Source organism: Aythya ferina (assembly GCF_964211825.1).
Source record: "Aythya ferina genome assembly, chromosome: 6".
Classification (NCBI taxonomy): Eukaryota; Metazoa; Chordata; class Aves; order Anseriformes; family Anatidae; genus Aythya; species Aythya ferina.
This window is the reverse complement of record NC_140303.1, coordinates 12,369,529-12,390,597: the sequence shown is the minus strand read 5'-3', so window position 1 is coordinate 12,390,597 and position 21,069 is coordinate 12,369,529. Positions and strand designations below refer to the sequence as shown.

Below are 21,069 nucleotides of genomic sequence, written 5' to 3'. Positions count from 1 at the left end.
TTAGTGGCCCCTGCATCAGAAACCATCCCAGAGGTGTTTTTTCTTTTTTTTCCCCTTATTTTTACTCCTCTTCACAAAATACCTAGCAAACACTCTTGATGGCATTTTCTCACTGTTGTACAAAACTGCCTTCAGTATTCAAATCCCACAGACAATTAAAAACCTTCCAAACACATAAAGGAAAAAAAAAAAAAAGGAGGTTGGTACTGAGGCTTTCACTGCCCCAGCTTGCTAACCCACAGGTGTCAAGTAGCCCTTTTTAAAAGAAATACACTTGTAAGGCCCCAAGAGAACTATTCACTGCAGCCTCAGAGGTTGTCTACAACCACCACCTCTGCACTAGATGCACTTCTGAAGTGCTGCCCACTCACTTCATAATTTTGTCCATGCCAGTTTTTGAGCTGTGACTCTCCTTCACCTTGTACCTGTATCATGACTATTTCACTTCTCTAGTATTCTCCCTCATTACGGAGATATTTCTATACTCCAGGTGTACTCCCAAGAAAATTTCAGTCAAGATGCTTGCTGTGGATGCAAGGACTCCTGCTTAAATTCCAGGTTCAAATGTTTCTGACTGCCAATTCTCTGCTCAGTGCCTATTTTCAATTAGATTATGTTTTGTTGTTTTTTTCTTCCTTTTTTTTTTTCTTCTCCCCATTTAAATCAACAGCCTCCAATTTTGGAGGCACTTTTTCCCCCCCTCCATTACCTATTCCAGACCCAGAGGCTCAGCTAGCAACAGCACCTACCCTCCTGCCTAGAACAAGATTCAGTCTCCAAAAGCACATAAGATCCTCTTTAAACTTACATTAATCATTGCCTGTAATCCCTGGGATCCTGCCAGACTCTGTGGTTTTCCGGGTGGTCTCCTGCTTCAACCCCAAGTCTCTGAGCTAGCTAATGCCCTGAACCGGTTTGGTCTCTGGAGGCCAACAAAAAATCCCAGTTTCCATCTTACTCTCTGTTTGTTCCAGTTCAGCCTCCCCGTGACTTAATCTGCAATGAACGTCCAGATGAACTCCAGGAGCTTAAATTCCTTGAAAGAATAAGGCCCATGTTTCAGGCCTCCTTTTCCAGCACCGTTTTCCAACAGTGGCCTAATAGCAGTTTTGTAATGCAGACGGTCACAAAGAACAGGCAACACCCACCAAAGATTCAGAATTAAAGCTCAGTGAGGAAGCAGTAACAAAGTCAGGGCTGGAGTTTTATGTTCCATGAAGATCGCTGGTTGTAAGTTCTTGTTTCACCAAGAAAGTGACACAGAAACAGCATGAAGAAAACTTGAACAGGTTTTCCAGAACATCATGTTCTGGAAAGAGAAGAACCAGCCCAGGCCAGGTCAGCAAAGTGCCTCCTTCCCTGAGAGTCCTCTTGGACCTTGCCTGAGGCCAACAGCCAGCAAGGCACATGAGAATATCATAAAGGAGAAGCTCACTCCTTCATGCCACTGGAAAAAACGAGAACAGCTCTCCTTAGCCAAGATCCAGCTGGGAGACCTTCTTGGGCCTTCACATGGCAGCTCTTTCAGCTGAGCCCCCAAAATCCCCTCAGCAATGGGCACAGAAGCTCCTTCAGAAAAACTGGTCTGAGGTTCAAGAATCCAGTGGTTTCTGGAGATCTCTGCTTCCTGCAGAGGACACAAGGCCTGAATGCACCACGACAGACACAACAAGCTGCCAGGATCAAGCAGTTGTACTGGAGCCACCAGAAAACAGAAAATACAGTGGCAGCTGCCAAACGTGAGGTAGCAGCAATTTCTTTCCAGGTTGGGTAAGCATTAACTGGTGCACCTGAGCTTTAAAAGCCATCATGGTTGCCCTTGTTGATGTTAATCAGCTACAGGGAATAAGCTGAGATCTTGAACTAGAGAACCTAGAGGTAGGAGCAGGGGTGAGGAGAGGTGGGTGAGCAGCTCAGTGGTGTCACAGCAGCAATACGAATAGCTCCAGGTCAGGAGTAAATACGTAGGAATGCCTTTACTTAGACCTAAGCAGAAAGCAGACCCTTATGCCTCCTTTTTTTATTTTGTTTTTCAGTACAGACCACGCTCTACCCAGTTGGAGAAACCTCCACCCAGCTGTGCAAGAAAAACTTCAAGTCCCACTGCCCTATGTTGAACTTGTTGCTCTAGAAACTGCAGCTCTAAAATTAAACCCTCTCCGCAACCACCGTTTCAGTAGCTCCCCTCTTACCAAAGGTATCTTATAGCCCACAGCCCGATGCAAGGGATGGATGGGAAATCTGATTAAGAGACATTTTACCAAAACGCATCAGCTATCATGCAGGAAAGGGAAGCATTTACTGTCCTTGGAGATAAAAACAAGCAAAACTACCTTTGTGCCTGGAGCAGAATTTAAACTCAGGGCTCCCACATGTAAAACAAACGCTCTAGACAGGCCAGGATTTTTTCATTTGTAATTTCTCCTCTTCTTCCTCCTCCCCCATTCTCTTCACCATCTAAACAAACAGGTCCTCCTTCCCCAAAAGTCATTTTATGGCACAGCAGGACAGAAACCACAAAGAAATGAAAAAAAAAAAACAAAAAAACAAAACTCAGAAGAATTTGAAAACTCATAGCCTTTCTCCCCTCTGTCAGCCTTGCATTTATTCAATTCTGACACCTAGTGGGCACCACTACCAGCGGGGAGCAGAAGTGGCCATCCGTGCTCACCAACAGCCTTATCAGTAATGCTGATGCCCATCAGCTGCTGGCTGATGCTGCCGTGAGGGATGTGCTCCATCCTTAGCACAGCTGTGTTTCCTTAGGCCCTCCCAGGCCTCTGTGCTGAATTTGCACTTGCAGGCGCATTGAGAGCTGCACGTTCTGTGGTAGATTCAAGGCTGGAAAATGCTCGAGTGCTGATCCCAACGTCTCACTGCCCTGAGTCAGGAAACAGGCTTGGCGATTAAGGCCTATCCTTCATTTCAGAGGGATCATCCAGGGGTCAGTCTGTTTTGTCACCCACCTGAGATTAAGTTGCTGACAGTGAAGCGTGTGCCAGGAAATCTCCACATTCTTTCAGGATGAGCAGTAAGCTGCTTTTGAACAAGGGCTTGGTTCCATTCAGCTTTTGCTCAAGATGATCTCTGCCCTCGGGAAATTTTCTAGACTAGTTTCACGCAGCACTGAACCCCTGTGGTTGCTGGTAATTCTATCCATTCCCAGCCAGCCCAAGTGAACAAATTTGCTGTGGGGCTACCACAGCACCAGCACGCTTTCCATGCACTCTGTGCAGCTATAATCACCGAGCATCTGTGGTGTGATGGCAAAGAGAGGGTCTAGGACATGAAATGCTGTGCCACCTGGGAGTGCAAATCCCACTGTGTTTCCCCAAGCGTTGATAGAAGGGCAGGTAGGGAACCGAGAACAGTTTTTTTTGCAGCACCGTATGGTGTTACCCTTCATCAATACCACACCATGGGGATTCCTGCTTAGACACTGCCAGCATAAGAACTATTGGGGTGTACACACACACCAAAAAAAAAAAAAAAAAAAAAAAAAAGAAAAAGAGAGAGAGAGAGAGAAAAAATGCATGTCAAAGGAGTGATTCTGTTGTGAGTGCAGCTTTTATTAGCTTTTCACAGAAAGTAAAAATTCAATAGGTTTCCTCCTCCCACAGGGGCAAACTGAGATGCTGAAGGTCTGCATAGGACATGCTTGTTCACTGTTACGTGCAGGAACAGTTACCCTGATGCTGTCCCAGCCACAGCAGGGAGCTTTGGTTGTTCCTACTCATTCCTCAAATTATTGCACTATTCTCAGACCACATGCTAAGCCTTTTCTTCTGACTTCAGGCACTCCAAGCAAATTAATCAATAAAGCAACTTAAAATATAACTTTGAGGGGAGAAAAGTCCAAATCATCACAAACCCTCGCTTCTTTCCTTGTCCTACAATTACTGCTGCTCTGCATCGAAAGGGTGACCGCATTTTCACCTTTTGGTGAGGCAAGGCTCAGACAAACTGCCACAGAGTCTCTGCATGGAGCAAGCTCCGGTCTGATTGCTCCAGTGTCCCTTTACAGTATAGGAGAAAGGCAGCATCTTACCTTACTTACTTTCAAAGCTAGCAAACTCCCACGTAACACCCTGGCTTTCACTTAGCAAAGTTACTGTAATGAACAGCTTGGAGAGAGGGGCCACGGAGAGCCAGCCGCACAGATGGACAGTATGTCAAAATATTTCGTGGTGCGGGAGTGCAAAAAGGGCTCGATGATAAACTTCTCCATTTAAGCTGTCTCCCTCCAAGGTTGGCATCTTTGGAGTCTGTCAGTGCAGTTGGAGGTGAGGAGCTGACAGCAGTGAGGATGGGACTGAATACGAACAGAACCAGGACCCCAGTATGATTTCATGCCTCAGTCCCACTGAGGAGATATTTGCTCTTGGACATGATTATGGTATTCCAGACCAGACTCTCAGACATGGGACTTGGAAGGAAACACCCATAGCAACTATCATTAGTGTGTTGGAGTAACAAGTGCTTGAGCCAGTGATCTGAGACCACGAAAGACTTCAGTAATTCAGACAAAAAATTACTCCGCAGCCCCAGAGAAACATCTGCACAGCAGATGTCACATCAGCTTCTCGATGTGAAGGTATTTGCATACATACAGCAGGGACCTTCAAGTACCTGTAATCCATTTTGTTGGGAAAGAAGCATCAAACCATTCACTTTGCAAACGCTGCAGAGAAGTGCACGTAGCATATATGTGGCTCTTGTATGCTGGAGAGGGCTGCTCTTTTGTTGCTGTTATTACATCAGGCAGCAGGAGATGTGACAGCCCATGCTACCATGATGCTCACCTGCAGGTCTTGCCCCTGTTCCCAAGGGGCATGGCTGCAAAGTCCTGCCTTCTGTGATGTTTTTGCTCACGGGACGTCCGTGTTATCAATGCTAAGAGACCAGAAGACCTTTTCCACTGATTTAGCACAAGGGTTGTTTCTGGAGGCCAGAGGCAACCCCACTGTACTGGCAGTGTTTCCCATGAGTGATGTACAGATCCCTACTACTGACCTTTTGTCCTCAGAGGGCAGATAATGATGCTGAAGGTAGCTTCCTGAAGGAAATTGGTGCTCCCCTCTTGCTTGCTTGCAGATGGTCATTTCTCCAAACACACTGTACCTTAAAGAGCAATGGTCAGGCTCTGTTCATCGTTCTGGCATCCACTAGCCAGCCCTTAGCTCAAAGACAAGTTTTCGATGCCAGGTCTCTAAAGACCCACTGTCAAACCCTGTGGTCTCTTCTGTCTCTTTGTCCAGGCATACAGTGCCATGACATCAGGATGTTGTAGCAACCACACTCCCCTCCTCTTCCCCAGTGCATTGGCCTGCCACTGCTCTCAGGCAGCAAAATACAGAGATTGTTTTTAGGCCAGGAAAACTGTCTGTTGGGAGCAGTGAAAAACAGGAGTGAAATAGGGAAAAGTACAAGCACAGCTGAAGCTGGCTCGTGTGTTAATCCACCCATCCCTTCCAGGCAACAAAGAAGAACAGCTCTGACTTAGAACAGCTCAGGAAGTCCTTCTTCCCACCCATGCTTTTGCCTGATGGGAAGACATATATGACTGTTGCCATCCCAGAAAATTCACCTATTATTCTGATCCAGATTTGCACAGAGCCAGTATGAGCATTGCAGAAAACACCTAGCTGGAACTCCAGAGGCCTGCCTCCCATTAACTGCATCTTTCAAGCTATCAGAACAAATGGTCTAATCAACCCTATGCTTATACCAGGCAATTCAAAAGCGTTAAGCCCTGACAAGGCCTGTAATTATAAAAAGGAACAGAGTCACAGGACTCTGCCAGAAGGGAGCATTTTAAACATGAGCTGAGCTCAGTGGTCTATGTTGGTGGCTTAGGGAGCTTGATCGTGGGAAGCAGAGTGCACCTGCAGCACCTGGGGAGGTTTGGGTTGCATGGCAGGAAGAATTTCTCCATGGAGAGGGAGCTCAGGCATCAGAAAGGGCTGCCCAGGGAGGTGGTGGAGTCCCCATCCCTGGAGGTGTTTAAGAGAGGTGTGGACGTGGTACTGAGGGACACAGCTTGGTAGTGGGACTGGGTAGGTCAACAGCCAAACCAAAACACACACACCACACACAAAAAAAAAACACAAACAAACCCAGAAAAGACAAAGCTATTTTAGCTATATCTAGCCATTAAAGCTAGATGCCTGATGGGCTAAAACTCATGCCTTTGGATTTGTGGCAGGATACCTTGTCCACAGCTGTTGCACCCTGGAGAAAAAGGAATTAAGTGCCTTTATTAGTATGAAGGAATCAATAATTAGCTACAAGCATTACAGAAAATTACAAGCAACTGGCGATACAGAACACAGAGATAGAACAGTGATCCTTTAATAGCATTGTTAGGAGATGACAACATGTACTGGACACAGTTACACGAGGTGGCTGAGACTGTCCTCGCACCGAGCTGTAACACACCAGAATGGTATCGGCGGACCGGTGTACCCATATAGCATCTTAGGAACTCATCCGACGACCATTTGACTTTAAAGTGATTGTAAGGAAAGACTCACTTCATTACAGAATAGATTTTCCTGAAAAAGAAAAGGAAATTTGTGTCAGGTTTGTTCTTCAACATGCTGGATCTTTGAGGTTTGGTTCATCATATTCTCCAATCTCCTTCAAAAAAAAAAAAAAAGAAAGAAAGAAGGGGGGGGGGAAATGTCATAGCTCATAGTTTGTCTCAACAGAACTAAGCAAATGTACCCAGCCCAAGAAAAATATATTTAACTTCGCAGAATTGCTTATTAATTTCTGTAGCATCAGAACCATATCACGAGGAATCTGTACAGAGAAATCTGCATATGCAAAACACCACATGTGCAAAAATGTCGTGTTAATTGCTAATTAGTGGGGGGAAAAAGAAAGAATCAAACTGCTAGAAAAAAGTACAGACAGTGGAATAAGCAACATATTGCTTATACAATACAAACCAGCTCATACTGGCGAGTCTCTGAAGCAGAGGTGGTTGAGGTTATAAGCAGATATATGGTCTCCTGAGAAATGCAGTTGAATTAAGAGCTACAACATGCACAAATTTGAGATCAGTTTTTCAAGAGAACACATGACTGCCTCTACAGCAGTCTGTAGCCTACACTGTGTTTTCATCAAGTTTGTCACCATGGCAATGTGAAAATTCTCTGTAAATCAGTTCTGTTTGTAAAATTTTAGGGATGGATTTGGGCCAGAAATGAATGCCCACAGGTGGTAACGGCAACCACAGCGACCCCCTGAGAGTGGCTTGAGCAGGAGCAGGGCTGGGGCAGGACCCAGGTAGAGCTGGGGGAACGAGGAGGATTTGAAGCCTGGAGCATAGGACATGGAGCTGAGCTGGGTTTGCTCAGCCTGAAGATGAAGCTGCAAGAAGACAGACCTTAGTGCTGTCTGCTACCTGGTGGGAGGATTTAGAGAAGGCCAGGCTCCTCTCAGGGGTGTGCTTAGGTAGGACGAGAAGAAACAGGAGCAAGTTGGAACATGGGAAATTCCAGCTCAGTATAAGAAAAATTTTCCCCCAAGAGAGCTCCAGCACTGAACCAGGAGCCTAGAGAGGATGAGGGATTCTTGAATATCCTGGGACATTCAAACCTCAGCTACGCAGCCAGATGTAACTGGCTCTGCCCTGAGCAGGAGCTGGACTTCCAGAGAGCTTTTCCAGCTTGCCAAATTCTTTGACAAGCTCATTTCCAGTGCTTGCAAAATGCAGTATTGCACAAGGCTAGCAGACAGCTGAGGGCCCTTTTTGTTCCTCCACTGCAGTCCTGTTGGTTTTCTTTAGCAATAAAGTTAAGGGACTTGCAATCAAGCATTAAAGACACTGTAAAGTCTAAGGAATCCTCCAAACTCTGCATTCTCCAGAAGCAGGAACAATTTCCTCAGTGCAGCTGTGTGTCTAATCCTTGAAAACAAATCTAAAGGAGGTGAGCAAAGGGCAAGACAAAAATCACTGCCACTTAGAACAGCAACAAAAGACTGTCACAGCAATTCTTTCTGCCATTAGATGTCTGCTTCATCCCTGCACTGTGATCTGACCTAAGCATCGGAAAAGGTCCTGCCCAGATCTGTATCAGTTTCAGTCCTTCACCTCTGAACACACGAGGGCATGCTGCTTCTCTGCTATAGCATGTCACGAATGCCAGGTGACTCTTATAGCTTAGCTATCACGGACTCCAAGGCAAGAGGAATATAATGGTAGCCTGTCATTTCTTCCTTGCTACTAACGAGGTAAATTGCTCTAGCTCTCACTCAGAGCTGATCTGGATGTGGAGCTCATGCATTACACAGCAGATCCCATTTTGCAGGAATGTTCCTTCCTTCTGATGCGTCACTTTTTTCCTCAGAAAGCAACAGGCTGCTTTCTGGGAACTAGATAAAGTGGGGTGGATGAATGAAGAGGAAAAAGACAGAAAAAAGTCTAATACAAACCACGACAATTAAAAAATAAAATAAAAATCAGACAGCTTCTTACTGAGAACACTGGGGATAAAAGCTCTTCTTTCTATGCCCCAGGAGGGTTATGCACGCTGCCCCACTGTTACTTTTCTGGATGAAGGACAAACAGGCATCCAAGTCTACTTGGAAGCTTTGATCCTGGATTTCTTGGGTACGAGCAGAAGAACATTACCAGTTATTCTTCCATTAGGAAAAAAAAAAAAAACAAAACTCGAGAATAACAACCTATTGACTTCAGCTTCTGCAAGGCTGCTAATCAGCTAGTAACAATCACACTAGCTGCCATCATCACATCCCAGCCAGCAGCAAGCTATGCCAGGTGAGAATTCAGCCAGAGGGTCATTTTATGGAAAGACAGAAAAAGCAAGCAGGAAATCACAGCCCTTTGGCTTTATGCAGAAGGAATCTGATTATCTATTAAAAGCAAAACAAACACATTCCCTGTGTGATTAATGACAGCAAAAGAAAAATCAGTCTTTACAACCTACACATATATTGCAAGCAAAAACAAGAGCTGTCTTCTTTATTTTCCTGTTTGCAGCAATGAAGCACTGCTGGTGACCCCAGACAAGTCATAGGTCAGACTCCACCCTGCACTTATGGCAACTGCCTTAGGTGGTTGATTTTGGAAAAGCAGAGTGCTGGGGCCCTTTTCTTTCTGGAGTTCAAGGTATTAGGTGAGTTGAGCCATTTTTTAGGCTCCTCTTTGTGATTCAGAGCTGCAATCATCATTAAGCGGATTCCGGCTCAATGGAAACTGGAATTCCACACACCCCTGCACACTCAAAAAGCCTTTCATCACAGGGTGTGCAAAGCAGCCTCCTTTCAGAGCAGGCTATCAATGGGGGACAGGCTGCATTACTAACATGCCATTTGCTGACACTGTGGCAACTGACACAGCTTCGATGGGCTCTGCACATACCTTGCAGCCAGGCTAAGGAAGGACCTTAACACTTGTTGCAGGCTAAGGATCAGCTGTCTGTACAGCAGCTGGCTCTCCTGCTGTCCCCTGCTCGTGTGCCTGAGTTATCTGTTGGAAAGGCCAGTCCACAGCTAGGACGTGTAATATTCACAATCCCCCCAGTTCCGGAGATGCACCAGGAAATAAATCCAGAAAATCTGATTAGCACTTGTCAATGAAGTAAGCTCATTAGTCATTGATGTGGTTCTTTCATATGCAACTTGGTAACTCCTGCAGGCATCGGCAGACCAGTGGGTCTGAAGACTGCAGACCTGAAAGAGTTCGTTATGTAACAATTGCATTGATTTCTTCCTCTTGAATATTTAGTACATTCTAATTAAAAGAGACAGAAAGAGAGAGAGACAGAAAGCACCAATGAGATCATTTAGCCTAGCTTTCTGCATAGACTGGGGAAGGATTCAGGCACAGGATTCTCCTGAAATAATTCCTGTTGCCAAAAAGAAGAGAAGAGCTAGTTCATAAAATGAAAAATCCAGCATGAAAAATTCTTTCAACAACTCGCCTTCGTGATTTTTGCAGCAGTTACACATTCTGTTGCATAAAAAAAAATAAAAATAATCACATTTGTTACCTGAACGTGTCTAGCTTTTCCTGTCAACAACAGGTCCTTTGAATAAAAGATAAAAGTCTTCTATTATTAAATTGCTGTTTCCCCAGCCTCCTCCTAAATATGCTCAGCTGAGGGAATATGTCAGCTGAGCTACTGCCATCGCAAAACACAGCAGGTATTTCCCATAACCCAGCAAATGCCTTCATCACAGAAGGGCTTGTAATAATGCCAGCCAGGATCACACAGTTGCAAAAACACAGGAGGAAAAAAAAAAAAAAAAAAGTCATGAATGACCCTCCTTCTCCTGAAGCACACGGAATAATTTGGGTACAAGTGGCTCCCCAGATTTAACCTGCATATAAAACCCTTTAATTCTAGGTACACATGAAATAGAGAAACAAGCACAGCTCCAGACTTTGCAGCTTTTTATTATAAAAATAAAGAAAACTACGAGATCTTCAAACCTGCTTAAGTATATGCCTCTGAACTGTTGTTGGGCCAAACAACTAGAACTCTGGCTGGAAACACAGCTCCACAATTGACACTGGCAACCTATCTTCAGGTTAGAACAGAAATATTAACAGAAAGTATTAAAACTGGAGCTGCACAGGGCTTCAAGAACTGTCAGTTTAAGCCCATTTGTTTCATGGTCTCTTTCAAGATGGTTTCACAACTTGTTTCTGATTTAGAGATTTGTTAGGCATTAGGTCCAGGAACAAAAATATTCGTGATTACTGCTTAATGGGGGTGGCTTCTCTTGAGTGAGGAAGAATTAACTTAAGAGAGCTGGCATTTTGCAAATGCAAAGAAAAGGACGTCAGCCCATTTTGAGAACACAGACCACCTTCCCAACAACTTTTCTGCAAGATTAGCTGAGGAAGGTATGACTCAAATTCATCCAGCCAGACTGAGACTGTTTGCTTCTCAGAAGCCAATGATAGGCACACGTTGACAAAATTTGTCCCAGAACAGAATTTGGAACAGAAAGTCAATTTTATGCTACTCTTCAGTAAGCCTCAGTCTTTCCACACTGTCTCCTTGGATTAAAGCTACCCGGAAGGACACAGAATGCACACCAGGATGCCACTGCATATGCTAGGGACGTTCAAAGGCAGTTAGAAAAGTTAAGAGATTCCTGTAAGAGGCACAAGAACAGCATATCACCTTTACTGGCTCATGGATAAACTAAACTAACATATGGATTTAATGAAAGCATTTATAGGAAGACCTGACCTAGCAGAATGACTGCATTTTCCTTTCATGTCTGTTTTGTATGAGAGTAGGGGCATGTCTCCTTCAGCACATATAGATTAGCCACAGATATGTTTATGAGAAACATGTGTTAGTTTTGGGTGAGTCATCACTGCTAAATAACATCTAAAACTTTCCTGTTGCAAATGCAACGGGCCTGAACTGAGCTCCACACACATTCAGCATTCAGTTCTGTCCCTCTGCAGGGACGAAGGCCTGCTAACAATATGTACCCAAGCAAGTGTGTGAAGCCTTTTTAATCACACAGACATAGTGCTAAGTAGTTCAGTAGGAGAGGTTTTGCCAGCTCCAGGGAATTGTGAGTGCCTTTCACTATCATTCCCTTTAACTAAGCTCCGAACACCTCCCTCACAACTTGCCCTGGACAAGCTTCTTTGTTCTCTCAGATACCTTACTGCTGCATTTACTTTATGTTTGCTGAACCTCATGGCCTCTTGCTTTAGATTCAGCAGGAAGACATGGCCATTCCTGAAAGCATAAATAGATAGAACAAGCTGTGGGCTGGAGGATAGCACTGGCACAAAGATGGCAGGTGACTTGCTGGAGCCCACAGTACAGGACTCTAAAAACTCATCTGCGTCCCTGTGAGTACACAGACAGGGCACACTCCAGGTCCCACGGTCAAGTGATGCACCCCTGCTAAGGGCAACCAGACTGGGAAAAGGACAAAGCATCCACATGAAACATGGCTCTGCCAGTCAGAACAGGCAGAGACAAAAAGACATCATAATAGCTGAAAGCTTGAGCCCCACACCAAATTCAGGCCAGCAGATTGACTTTGTTGCACAGTGTTCAGGTTACCTGCACAACCAGAATGCTGGGGTTTGCTAGAGGAGAGTGAGCAACAGCCAGGTGCAACAACAAAAGAAAACCAAAAACATCTGCTGCCTCAACAACTGGTCAGAGCCCTGCTCTGTGAGCCCTCACAGAGGCATGAGGGATGGCCACCCCAAAACACAGCTCCTGCCCGTAAGACCAGTGAGGGCATTCAGACCTCTGGGTGCTTTTGATGACATGGAACAGGGTAACTCCCACAAGAGTGCCATGGCACTAACAGCTTTCATTCCCGAAACAGGCAGTTCAGACCTGAATGGATCTTAATCCACAAAGACTACAAACCCAAAGCTCCTGCACATTTAACCCAGCCTCACTGAATAAAACGCCTCTTTTTAACCACTCTCAGAACCGTATAAAAGAGAGAATTGAGGGAGCAGAATTATAATCCCTTAGCTTTTTGCACCAGTTAATTTCACCATACAGTTGAGTTACTCTTGCTTTCCAGGCAGAATCAGGCAATTTATGAAAGTGCTTCCTGGATTTGTCCTTTGAGCTGTAGGAGTTGCATGTTTTGCCTCACATTTAAGCAACACTCTGCTGTTTGCGTCCGTGCATTTCCCCATAAGCAAGTTCCATATATGCCTGGGGTACTATGGATTTTAAGATGCTTACATCCAAGAAGCACCTTCCCAAAGAGGTCCTTTATCATGAGCAGCCACTTTTCCACTCTGGTCCAAAATGTGCAAACCTAGCGTGCATAAAAGCTACACTTTGAACTGTACTCACCTAAACCGTATTATTCGATCTTGCCAGAGCTGATACGATTGGGTTTATGCCAGTCTCCATGGATGCTGCCTCTTCCTCTTGAAGAGAAGGCTTCAGAAACAAATATACAAAGAACATGGAGACATAAATGGGTGTTACATGCATTCATTCTGCAAAACATTATAAGAACCTCAATGCACACAAGTGCAGGTTATGAGAGCACAGATCTGGCAATTCAGAAAAGGACTTCATAGTGTTTATAAACCACAGAATTACCCTATTTTGCAGCCTAATGCCCTTGCTGCGTTCTCCCTGAGAAAATCCCTACACAGTAAAAAGAAGATGGACGTGATTTGAGCAAACTGCTGGTCTTCAATATTTTCTTCTCCCTCTGTTAGATGACCTTCAGATGGCCAAGCAAATGATCCAAAAGGCAAACCGACATGTGCCAGGAATGTCCAGCATGGCAGAAATGGCTTACCTTCTCTGCGACTGCTGCCCCACTTGCCACGGTTCATTATCTCCGTAAACATCATCTGCAAATTAAATAAATTTATTTTGAAACCTCAGTTAAGAAGTCAGGCTCACCTTCATTTCTTCGGGTACTATGTGATCACTGAAGTAATTCCAGACTTCATTATAAATTTATCTGAAAACGAGGTTACTGCTGATACTATTGCAAAGCAGTTAGACTGCTATGGAAGTCTTGTGCAGGGCAGACTCTCAGGTCAACATCTTCGGTACGTTAATACTTTACCTGACTTTACTGTAGTGCAGGTACAGACAAGAAAGCAGAACTTGGAGAGCTGCATTAGTTTGTTGCACTCACACATGGCTTTAACTTATTTACCCCAAATTACTCTTTTAAAGGCTGTCTATAATCTTCTTTTGTAGGTTCCTGTCCCAGTAATATAATCCCAGCCTCAAAGATTCACAATTCCTCTCCTATCCAAATACCCATGGCACTACAGGTGTTACACTAACACCATTCACAGCGAGCCAAGCTGAGATCCCTTGAACTGAGTTACAACCTCCAGAGCAAGAGCTGCAGCCCTCTGCAGAAATGCTTTCTTTTTGATGTGCAGTAATTCTCTTTAGCATTTATTCCATACTAAGTTTGTAGGAAATGTATTCCCCAGCATGAATATTGGCAGCAGAACAGAATTTTAAGAGATGGTTAAAGGAAGAACTCTGCTTGTAAAAGCAAGTGTTTATACTCAGTGCCCAATTAAACAAGAGTTATGCTTAACCCACAGAGGACAGACCGAACATCCAAGACTACCTTACGGATTCCAGTATTTCACAGTCTTTTTGCTCTGCAAATCAAGAATTCCTGTGATGTATTCACTACCTTACTCTGAGCAGAGGTTCTGAACAACATTTGGCAATTCAAATCAAGAGGACGCAACACAGAATCCTTTGGTACTTGAAGCTTCCAAAAATAAAAGCTGTCCATATCCTCTGGCACCTTGGTTGTGAAACTAGTTTCATTCCCTGAACATGATTCTCAAGCACAATACCGACTGCAGATATGAGTTGTAAGTGCAGGCATCCAATTTCAAGTGTCGGTTCATGGAAAAAAATGGCATTGTCTGAAAACAGCTAGCAGAAATTCACAAGTTGGGTCAGCATTTAGTCACACCATATAAACCGAATTAGAGCTTAAGAATAAAGATGAATGGAACATAAATCTCAGCAGAGCAAACCCTCTTCACCTATCCTATGATTACATGCTCAGCTGAGGGATATGATAACAGAGCCAGGATCATCGATATTTGTTTCTGTCTCTAAGATGTGCCAATCACTGTTCTCCAGGCACAGACATGCTATATTTCAGTGGAGAACGAGTGTCAGATTTGGTGGATGTGCCAGACTGTCACAGAGATTCACACTCTCCCCAGGCATCCATCAAGCAAGGTCAAACCTCTCATATGATGGGAAGTGAAGCATTATAGGAGACAGCTGGATTTCAAATCACATACGGTTTCCTGACAAAAACCTCCAACTGCCCCTAAATAGATGCCAGGAGCTTCCACAGCACAGAAAGCACAAAACAAGGAGGTGACTAGAAGTCTGAGTAAGGACAGAAAAAGGACACCATCCCATGTGCCACCATTGGGATAGAGAGGCCTCTGGCAACATGGCAGTACACAGGAAAAACACCCCAGACTTCAGTGACTGTTGCATTTAGGGTGGAGGAAGTGGGGCATAGTGATGTGATGAATCATGGGCAAAATCCATGTCCCCTTGTGCCTCAGTTTCTCCACTAACAACATGGGAACACCGTGAAGTGAGATGATACATAAAAAGCCCTGAATTGCCATTCACAGTTTCAGAGGATCAGAGACAGTTGGGAAGCCTACCTTCACACTTACATACCCGACCTCTCCTTGAAAGAGAATGAGCAGTATTTTTATGCTCCCCAAGCAGCAACAAACAGTTCCTTACCTCCTCGCTGCTCATCGATTCAGAGCTGGACGTGCCCTGATGGCACTGCACAGTGACATTCCCAATCAGCTCACCAGAGACTTCCACAACACTTCTGCAGAAAGCAGTTCGCTGCAACAGATAAAAATAGAGCATCTCTGGTGGAGCAAAGCTACAGCACAAACTATCTCATGGGATTTTCACTTGGGGAAGGAAATTTTTACAGGCAGTTATTAATCAAATTCCAAAAGGACAAAACTCAAGGAAGACTCTACACCTCATGAATATTTGGAGCAGCCTGCAGCCAGGCCATTTTATTCTGGTGGCATATGACTGCACATGAGTTATTGCTCCACAACTGCATACCAGCTGTATGAAGCCTTGAACCTGCTACTGTTAGCAAAATAAATAAATAAATAAAATAAAAAAGATCCAAAACCTTTTCGCAGTTGTAGCATCACAAACAGGAGAGTTATTCAGGGATATGGTGATGGCAGCTCCAGCTCTAGAGGTTGAGCTACCTTTGAAGAATTTGTCTCTACGATTTGACAGAAGCTCCAGCTGAGCCTGCACCCAAGTTTGGAAGACAAACATCCTCACATTATCTTTCATTCTATATTGCACCAACAAGAAGAGAAACGGGGTGTGTCTTCTCAACAACCAAACTGTCGAGACTAAGGTGGAGATTTCTCTCTTCACAATCAATCAGTGATTAATATATTCAGTACACACATCAAGATGAATCTATACATTCACTCAAAAAATCAGGTCGATCTAATTAGACGCCCTCTGATTGGGATGACCTGTGGGATTGGGACTTACTTCACAGCAGCCAACTCTTGTGCTTTGAAAGAAAACTTGGCAACTTTCATCAGTTCTGTGTTGTCCCAACTACACACACACAAGCTGCTTAGCTCAAGAGCAGTGATACCCAAAGAGACCTTTGCCTCTCTCTATAGGACATAAACTACCTCCTGAGGTAGTAGCACGACTCACAATCTACTAGAAAAGGCTTTGCACCATCTGTTCCACTGCCTTTCCAGAATCCCTCCTCTTCCCTAAACTCTGTGCCCAGGAAGGACAAACTTGGCAGTCGCAGAGGAAAATGAGACAAGAACTCAGAAGAGCAAAAGAACTATGCTTAGGCTCTCTAGGAGTCTGATACTGTACATAGTATAGCAATATTGGGCACAGGGACACAAGAGCTACCCCACATGTTCTGTAATATTTGTGTTAGCAGTCATCACACAACCACTCAGAAGCTGGCAATGGAAGCCATATTTCAAAAACATCTGGGCACAGATTCAAAGATGATGTATTTACACTAAAGCTGGTCATCTAAGAATCAGCGTCCAGCAGGAGCTATATCAAAAGCCTGATCTGCCTTTATTTCAGGTTGAAAAGAGAGATGAAAACTAAAAATAAATTAAAAATTAAAAAAAAAAAATATAAATAGCACTATTGGCACAAGGTGGGAATCAGCACTAGATAGGAAACTAAGTCTTTACATGGTACTTTCACAGCCTCATCAAAGAGCACTCCAAGCCAACAGTAAAGCATCTGTTGACTTCAAGGACACTTAAGTGGGGACAAGTGAGCCCTGTTTTCTTTTGAAAACTATACAAAATTCTCACTACGTTCATAAATGAACACGCTATCAAGGCCTAGTAGAGAAAAAGCATTTGACTGAATTTAGGCTTCAGCCACCCCTTAGCACTAAGTTAGAGCTGAAAATCAGCAGAGCTCTTCCTTCTTGGATATATCACCTCTGCTGTGAAAGTACTGATAATGCTGCTTTCCCCTTAGACTTCCTGGAAACCCTGGCTCCGAGAGCAGGGAGGTAAGGCTGCCAAAATCCTTCCTCATTCCTACTGTGCAGTCAACACATCATCTTCACCTCACATACAGCTCCCGGCCTTACTACTTACTGCAGCACAAAGCTGTGCCTGTGAGGATGCCCCACATCATCCTGTACAGAGAGCCAGCTCTGTTCTTGTCTCCTGCTTTCCTGACTTCTTACCTAGATGCGTGATAGACAAAAGCAGGTCAAATATCATTTTTTCTACCCCTTAACTTGGAAAAGAAGGATTCGGCCCCAAAGCACACAGACACTTTCACTACATGCTGTTCCAAGGCACACATGCTCTCTTGTCAGCTCAGAGCAGCTCCTGTATTCCCCACCGGCCAGGAAGATTTCCCAACACTGCCCCTTCCCACGTGATACCCCCTCTGTTTGGCAGGTTGTATTTGTTTGTGTTTGTTTTTGTTTTGAGACGGCCAACCACTTTTCAGTACCAGGAGTGTTTCAACATGTCCTGAGAACATCCTGCACCGAGGGGGGTTTCTCATTTGCACCAGATGCACTTACCGCGAAGGGCCCTATTTTGAAGTCACACGTGAACGGGTCTCTTCCTGAAGCTTTTGTGCACACGGTTTCACGAATGCTGAGCTGCAGCTCTAGTCTATAATCATTGCTGTTCCACATATCAACCTGGTAAAAGAAAGGTCAAGACAAATAGCACCTCACATCTTTGTCAAGCAGAAGCTGGATATAAGGGCGTTATGGGTCAGTGTCTAATTTAGAGCAGATTATGGTGTGTGACAAAGGGTATTTGCATGTGCTCAGGAATTACTCTCTTAGGCAGATTTGGTAAATGTAACACAGAAGAGTTTTTCACAGAGCTTTCACTAAAAATCCCACAGCCCGTTGCAGGAGTCACTGTAACTGTAAACAGCAGATGAGCATAGATAGCACCAGCCCTACATGCTGCTGCCCACCAATGCCACTGCAGCCCAGCACTTCTGCTGCTCCTCCTTCTTTTGTGGGAACCAGGGGCTAACCCAATTAGATATCTAGACTGCTAGGAAGTCTATTGAAAATACATGGCTTGGAAAGTAAAACACACAACTGCAAATGGTTGAGTTACTGCACCTTGTACAGACACTCCTTGTCAGCTCGTGTGCCCTAATGGGCAATGTGCACGCCACACTGCAAGCCTTAGATTTTGATTGCTTTTGTTGACATACCAGGTTTTTCTTTTCTCCTTCTCACAGCCTAATCAATGTTTTAGCTCAAGACAGGACAATCAATCAAGCAAGCAAGCAACAACAAATCCACAGTGCTTTCAGCAATTGCTTTTGAGAACGTTTTTTTTCCAAACTAGATCACTATAAAAGTTATCTCACCATTCACTTTTGCAGAGGACTTGATACACACCATCTATAGAAGCAGAATGATTCTAAGGATGTCCAAGCACGTGGGCATGCCATCTTCACATCAGGAAGATCTAACTCCTTAACTCTGCTCCAGTACAATATATTTAAACCAGGTGTTTTGGTGTGTGGAGACAGGTGATGTAAATGAAGATTGGCGAAAAAAATCCTGGATGTGTTTCTGGTGCTGTTTAATTAGCAGTGCAGACATTCAGCTGAGACCCTCAGATGTCAATTAGATGTAAAGCAGATTGCTTTATGCCCAAAGCAAAGCAAAGCTGTCAGCTGGAGGTATTTGAAAACATCAGCTCTTTTCTGAATGAATTTTTGAATAAAATCTTACAAGACAGCTCTCAAAGGCTTCTACTCAAGAGGTAGACAATTTGAACTCCAAAAATATTTTTAATTAAAACCCAACGTACAAACAATATTTAAAGCCATAAGTTTGAACAATGCCCCCGGACCACCCTCTTCCAAGAAACATTAGAAAAGTCCAACTAAATCTGGGTTTCCAAGATCAGGTGAAAAATGGTTTTCCAACAAAATAAAACATATTTAAAGTAAAGGACCTCAGCTGTCAGCACACTTACATTTCGAACATGGCTCCTGAAAATTCCATACAGGTTTGGCCCCCATGACTGAGAATTGATCCTTGCGATGGATGCATTGAGAGCCTCTTCTGTGATGGGGAGTTCATAATCGTACACTGGAAACCCTGAGACAGACACACACATCCATTAGGAGTTCGGTGTCACCTCATGATTTTCCTGCCTGAACCATACGAAAAAGGACTGAGCAACTTACCTGAACACAAGGAAATGGTCAGCGTGAGGACAAAAATTAAGATCCTCATAGTGTGCCTTTCAAAATCCTCTGGTCTTTTCCCTCTCCAAGCAAGGGTTTCCACTGCATGTTCCTGTCTTTATATAAATGCAGCCTTGATACTATACCTGACCTTCCTGTGTCCAAGCTCTGCTACAAACATTGCACTTTAAACAGAATTGATCTGAGAGTAAATATTTGCTGTCAGCTTTTCTCCATTTAGCAGTAGTTCTCTGATAAGAGATGGACTGCTGTGCTTTTTCCTTAGCACCATGATTAAAAAGAACCACTGGATTCCTGATGCCTCCATGGCCAAAGGCAGAGTCGAGTTATTTTGTTCGCTTTTAGCCACTCATTTTTGATTTAAGGCTGGTGAGTCAACGTTTTCCTGATCACCTTACCAACACCTTTGTGTCCCAGCCACAACTGAAAGCACTTACAAGCTGGAACTCCCTGATTCCCTGGGACCAGAATGGGAATCCACCCACATGGACTTGTCTGAGACCACAGCACACCAGGCCAAATCATCAAACTGAGCCTCTCTGACACAAGGCCCATGGCAGACCCTTGGGACACCCAGGTCCATTTGCCCTGTAAGCTCCTGGGACCTTTGCTGTTGAGCTGTGCCCGAGGAACTCTCTCATGGCTCTGACTCTTTGCCAAGCCTGAGCCCAGCTAACCAAACAAGTAAGAGTCTGTGACCATTTGGTTTCCCCTGTCAGATCCTCCTGATGCTCAGGCCTCTGGTCCAGCGCAGAAATTAATGGGATTTTTGAAAAATGAAGGCCTTACTTCAGTACTGAAAACATCATCAAGAATTACAGGGACAAGGAAGACGTGGCACCTTAGCTCTTAGCTATCTGAAGCCAGACTGCACCTGGGCAAGGTGTTCTCTATCCCCTCTCCAGCACAAGGCATTCAGCATTTGCTAGACTTGCTTTCCAAATGCAGGCAACACATCATATGACTCTGCCACTACTACCCCATCTGCAGCACGTTTCAGGGAAGCACCTGGGTTTTAAGTGCTAAAGGCTGTCCATGGGAGTTGTGGAAGCAGGGGAGGAAACTGCTGCCTTCAAACAAGTTCACCCATTGCTGTCTGTTCACAAGGCAGAGATGTGTCTAACCGTATTCATTTTGAAGATCCCGCGTGTGAAATTCCTCCATTAACCTTCAAATTCCAGTTCCACTTACATTATGTGGTACTGAGCCGTTGTCAGAACTTCCCAAATGACAAGAACTCAGGAAAGACATGGGAGCACACAAAGTCCTGGGACTCAGATTTTATAAAGGAGAGGATAAAGTCATTTCTGGTTCTTAGGCCTTAGGATTAAGATAGCCTACCAATACTCAGCAATGGCAATATCATGCCTCCTTGCCATTTCTCATTGCTACATCCATAACTTGTGCTAGAGGGATAGCTACAGATTCTCATCCGTAGCAAAAACCTCTACATTCTTGCAACCAGAAGGGAAAGACACCCCCATCTTTATTCGAAGTAAGTCTCATCCTTGGAAATGGTGAAAGAACAAGCAGCTATGCTCCTGCTCAGCCTGGGCTTTGCACTCCAAAAGTGACAAATAAAGATGTTGCAAAGCTAAGTCAAGCAAAATCATCAGAAGAATCTCCCTTGTCCCTGGCTTTGAGCAGGGACATCTTCCAGATGAGACAAATACACAGCCAAGCACCTCAGGGCAGGAGGGAGGGAGCTGGACCCAACTTAATTTACACAGCAAACAGTTAGACACCATTTAAGAAAAGAGAAAATTAGAGTTTAATAGCTTCTGTTATG

At 44.3% G+C, this 21,069-nt stretch overlaps 1 protein-coding gene across 1 annotated transcript; it reads right to left on the bottom strand.

Annotated features, from left to right (window-relative positions):
• Positions 1-6,335: 6,335 nt before the first annotated feature.
• Positions 6,336-19,436, bottom strand: SPP2 (secreted phosphoprotein 2). Its single transcript, XM_084524796.1, has 7 exons — positions 19,260-19,436; positions 19,046-19,170; positions 17,611-17,733; positions 15,264-15,374; positions 13,297-13,351; positions 12,837-12,926; positions 6,336-6,554 (listed from the first exon to the last, which is right to left on the bottom strand). The coding sequence occupies exons 1-6, from the start codon at positions 19,306-19,308 to the stop codon at positions 12,847-12,849; spliced, it is 543 nt and encodes a 180-aa protein (XP_084380922.1). The 5' UTR covers positions 19,309-19,436; the 3' UTR covers positions 6,336-6,554; positions 12,837-12,846.
• Between the last annotated feature and the right edge of the window lie 1,633 nt (positions 19,437-21,069).

What these genes read in the sequence shown, in the direction of transcription:
- SPP2 (XM_084524796.1), bottom strand. Translation starts at nt 19,308, where the DNA reads ATGAGGATCTTAATTTTTGTCCTCACGCTGACCATTTCCTTGTGTTCA. An exon ending in GACCATTTCCTTGTGTTCAG is followed by an intron (nt 19,171 to 19,259) that starts GTAAGTTGCTCA and finishes TGTCTGTCTCAG; the next exon opens with GGTTTCCAGTGTACGATTAT. An exon ending in TCAGGAGCCATGTTCGAAAT is followed by an intron (nt 17,734 to 19,045) that starts GTAAGTGTGCTG and finishes TTCTTTTACCAG; the next exon opens with GTTGATATGTGGAACAGCAA.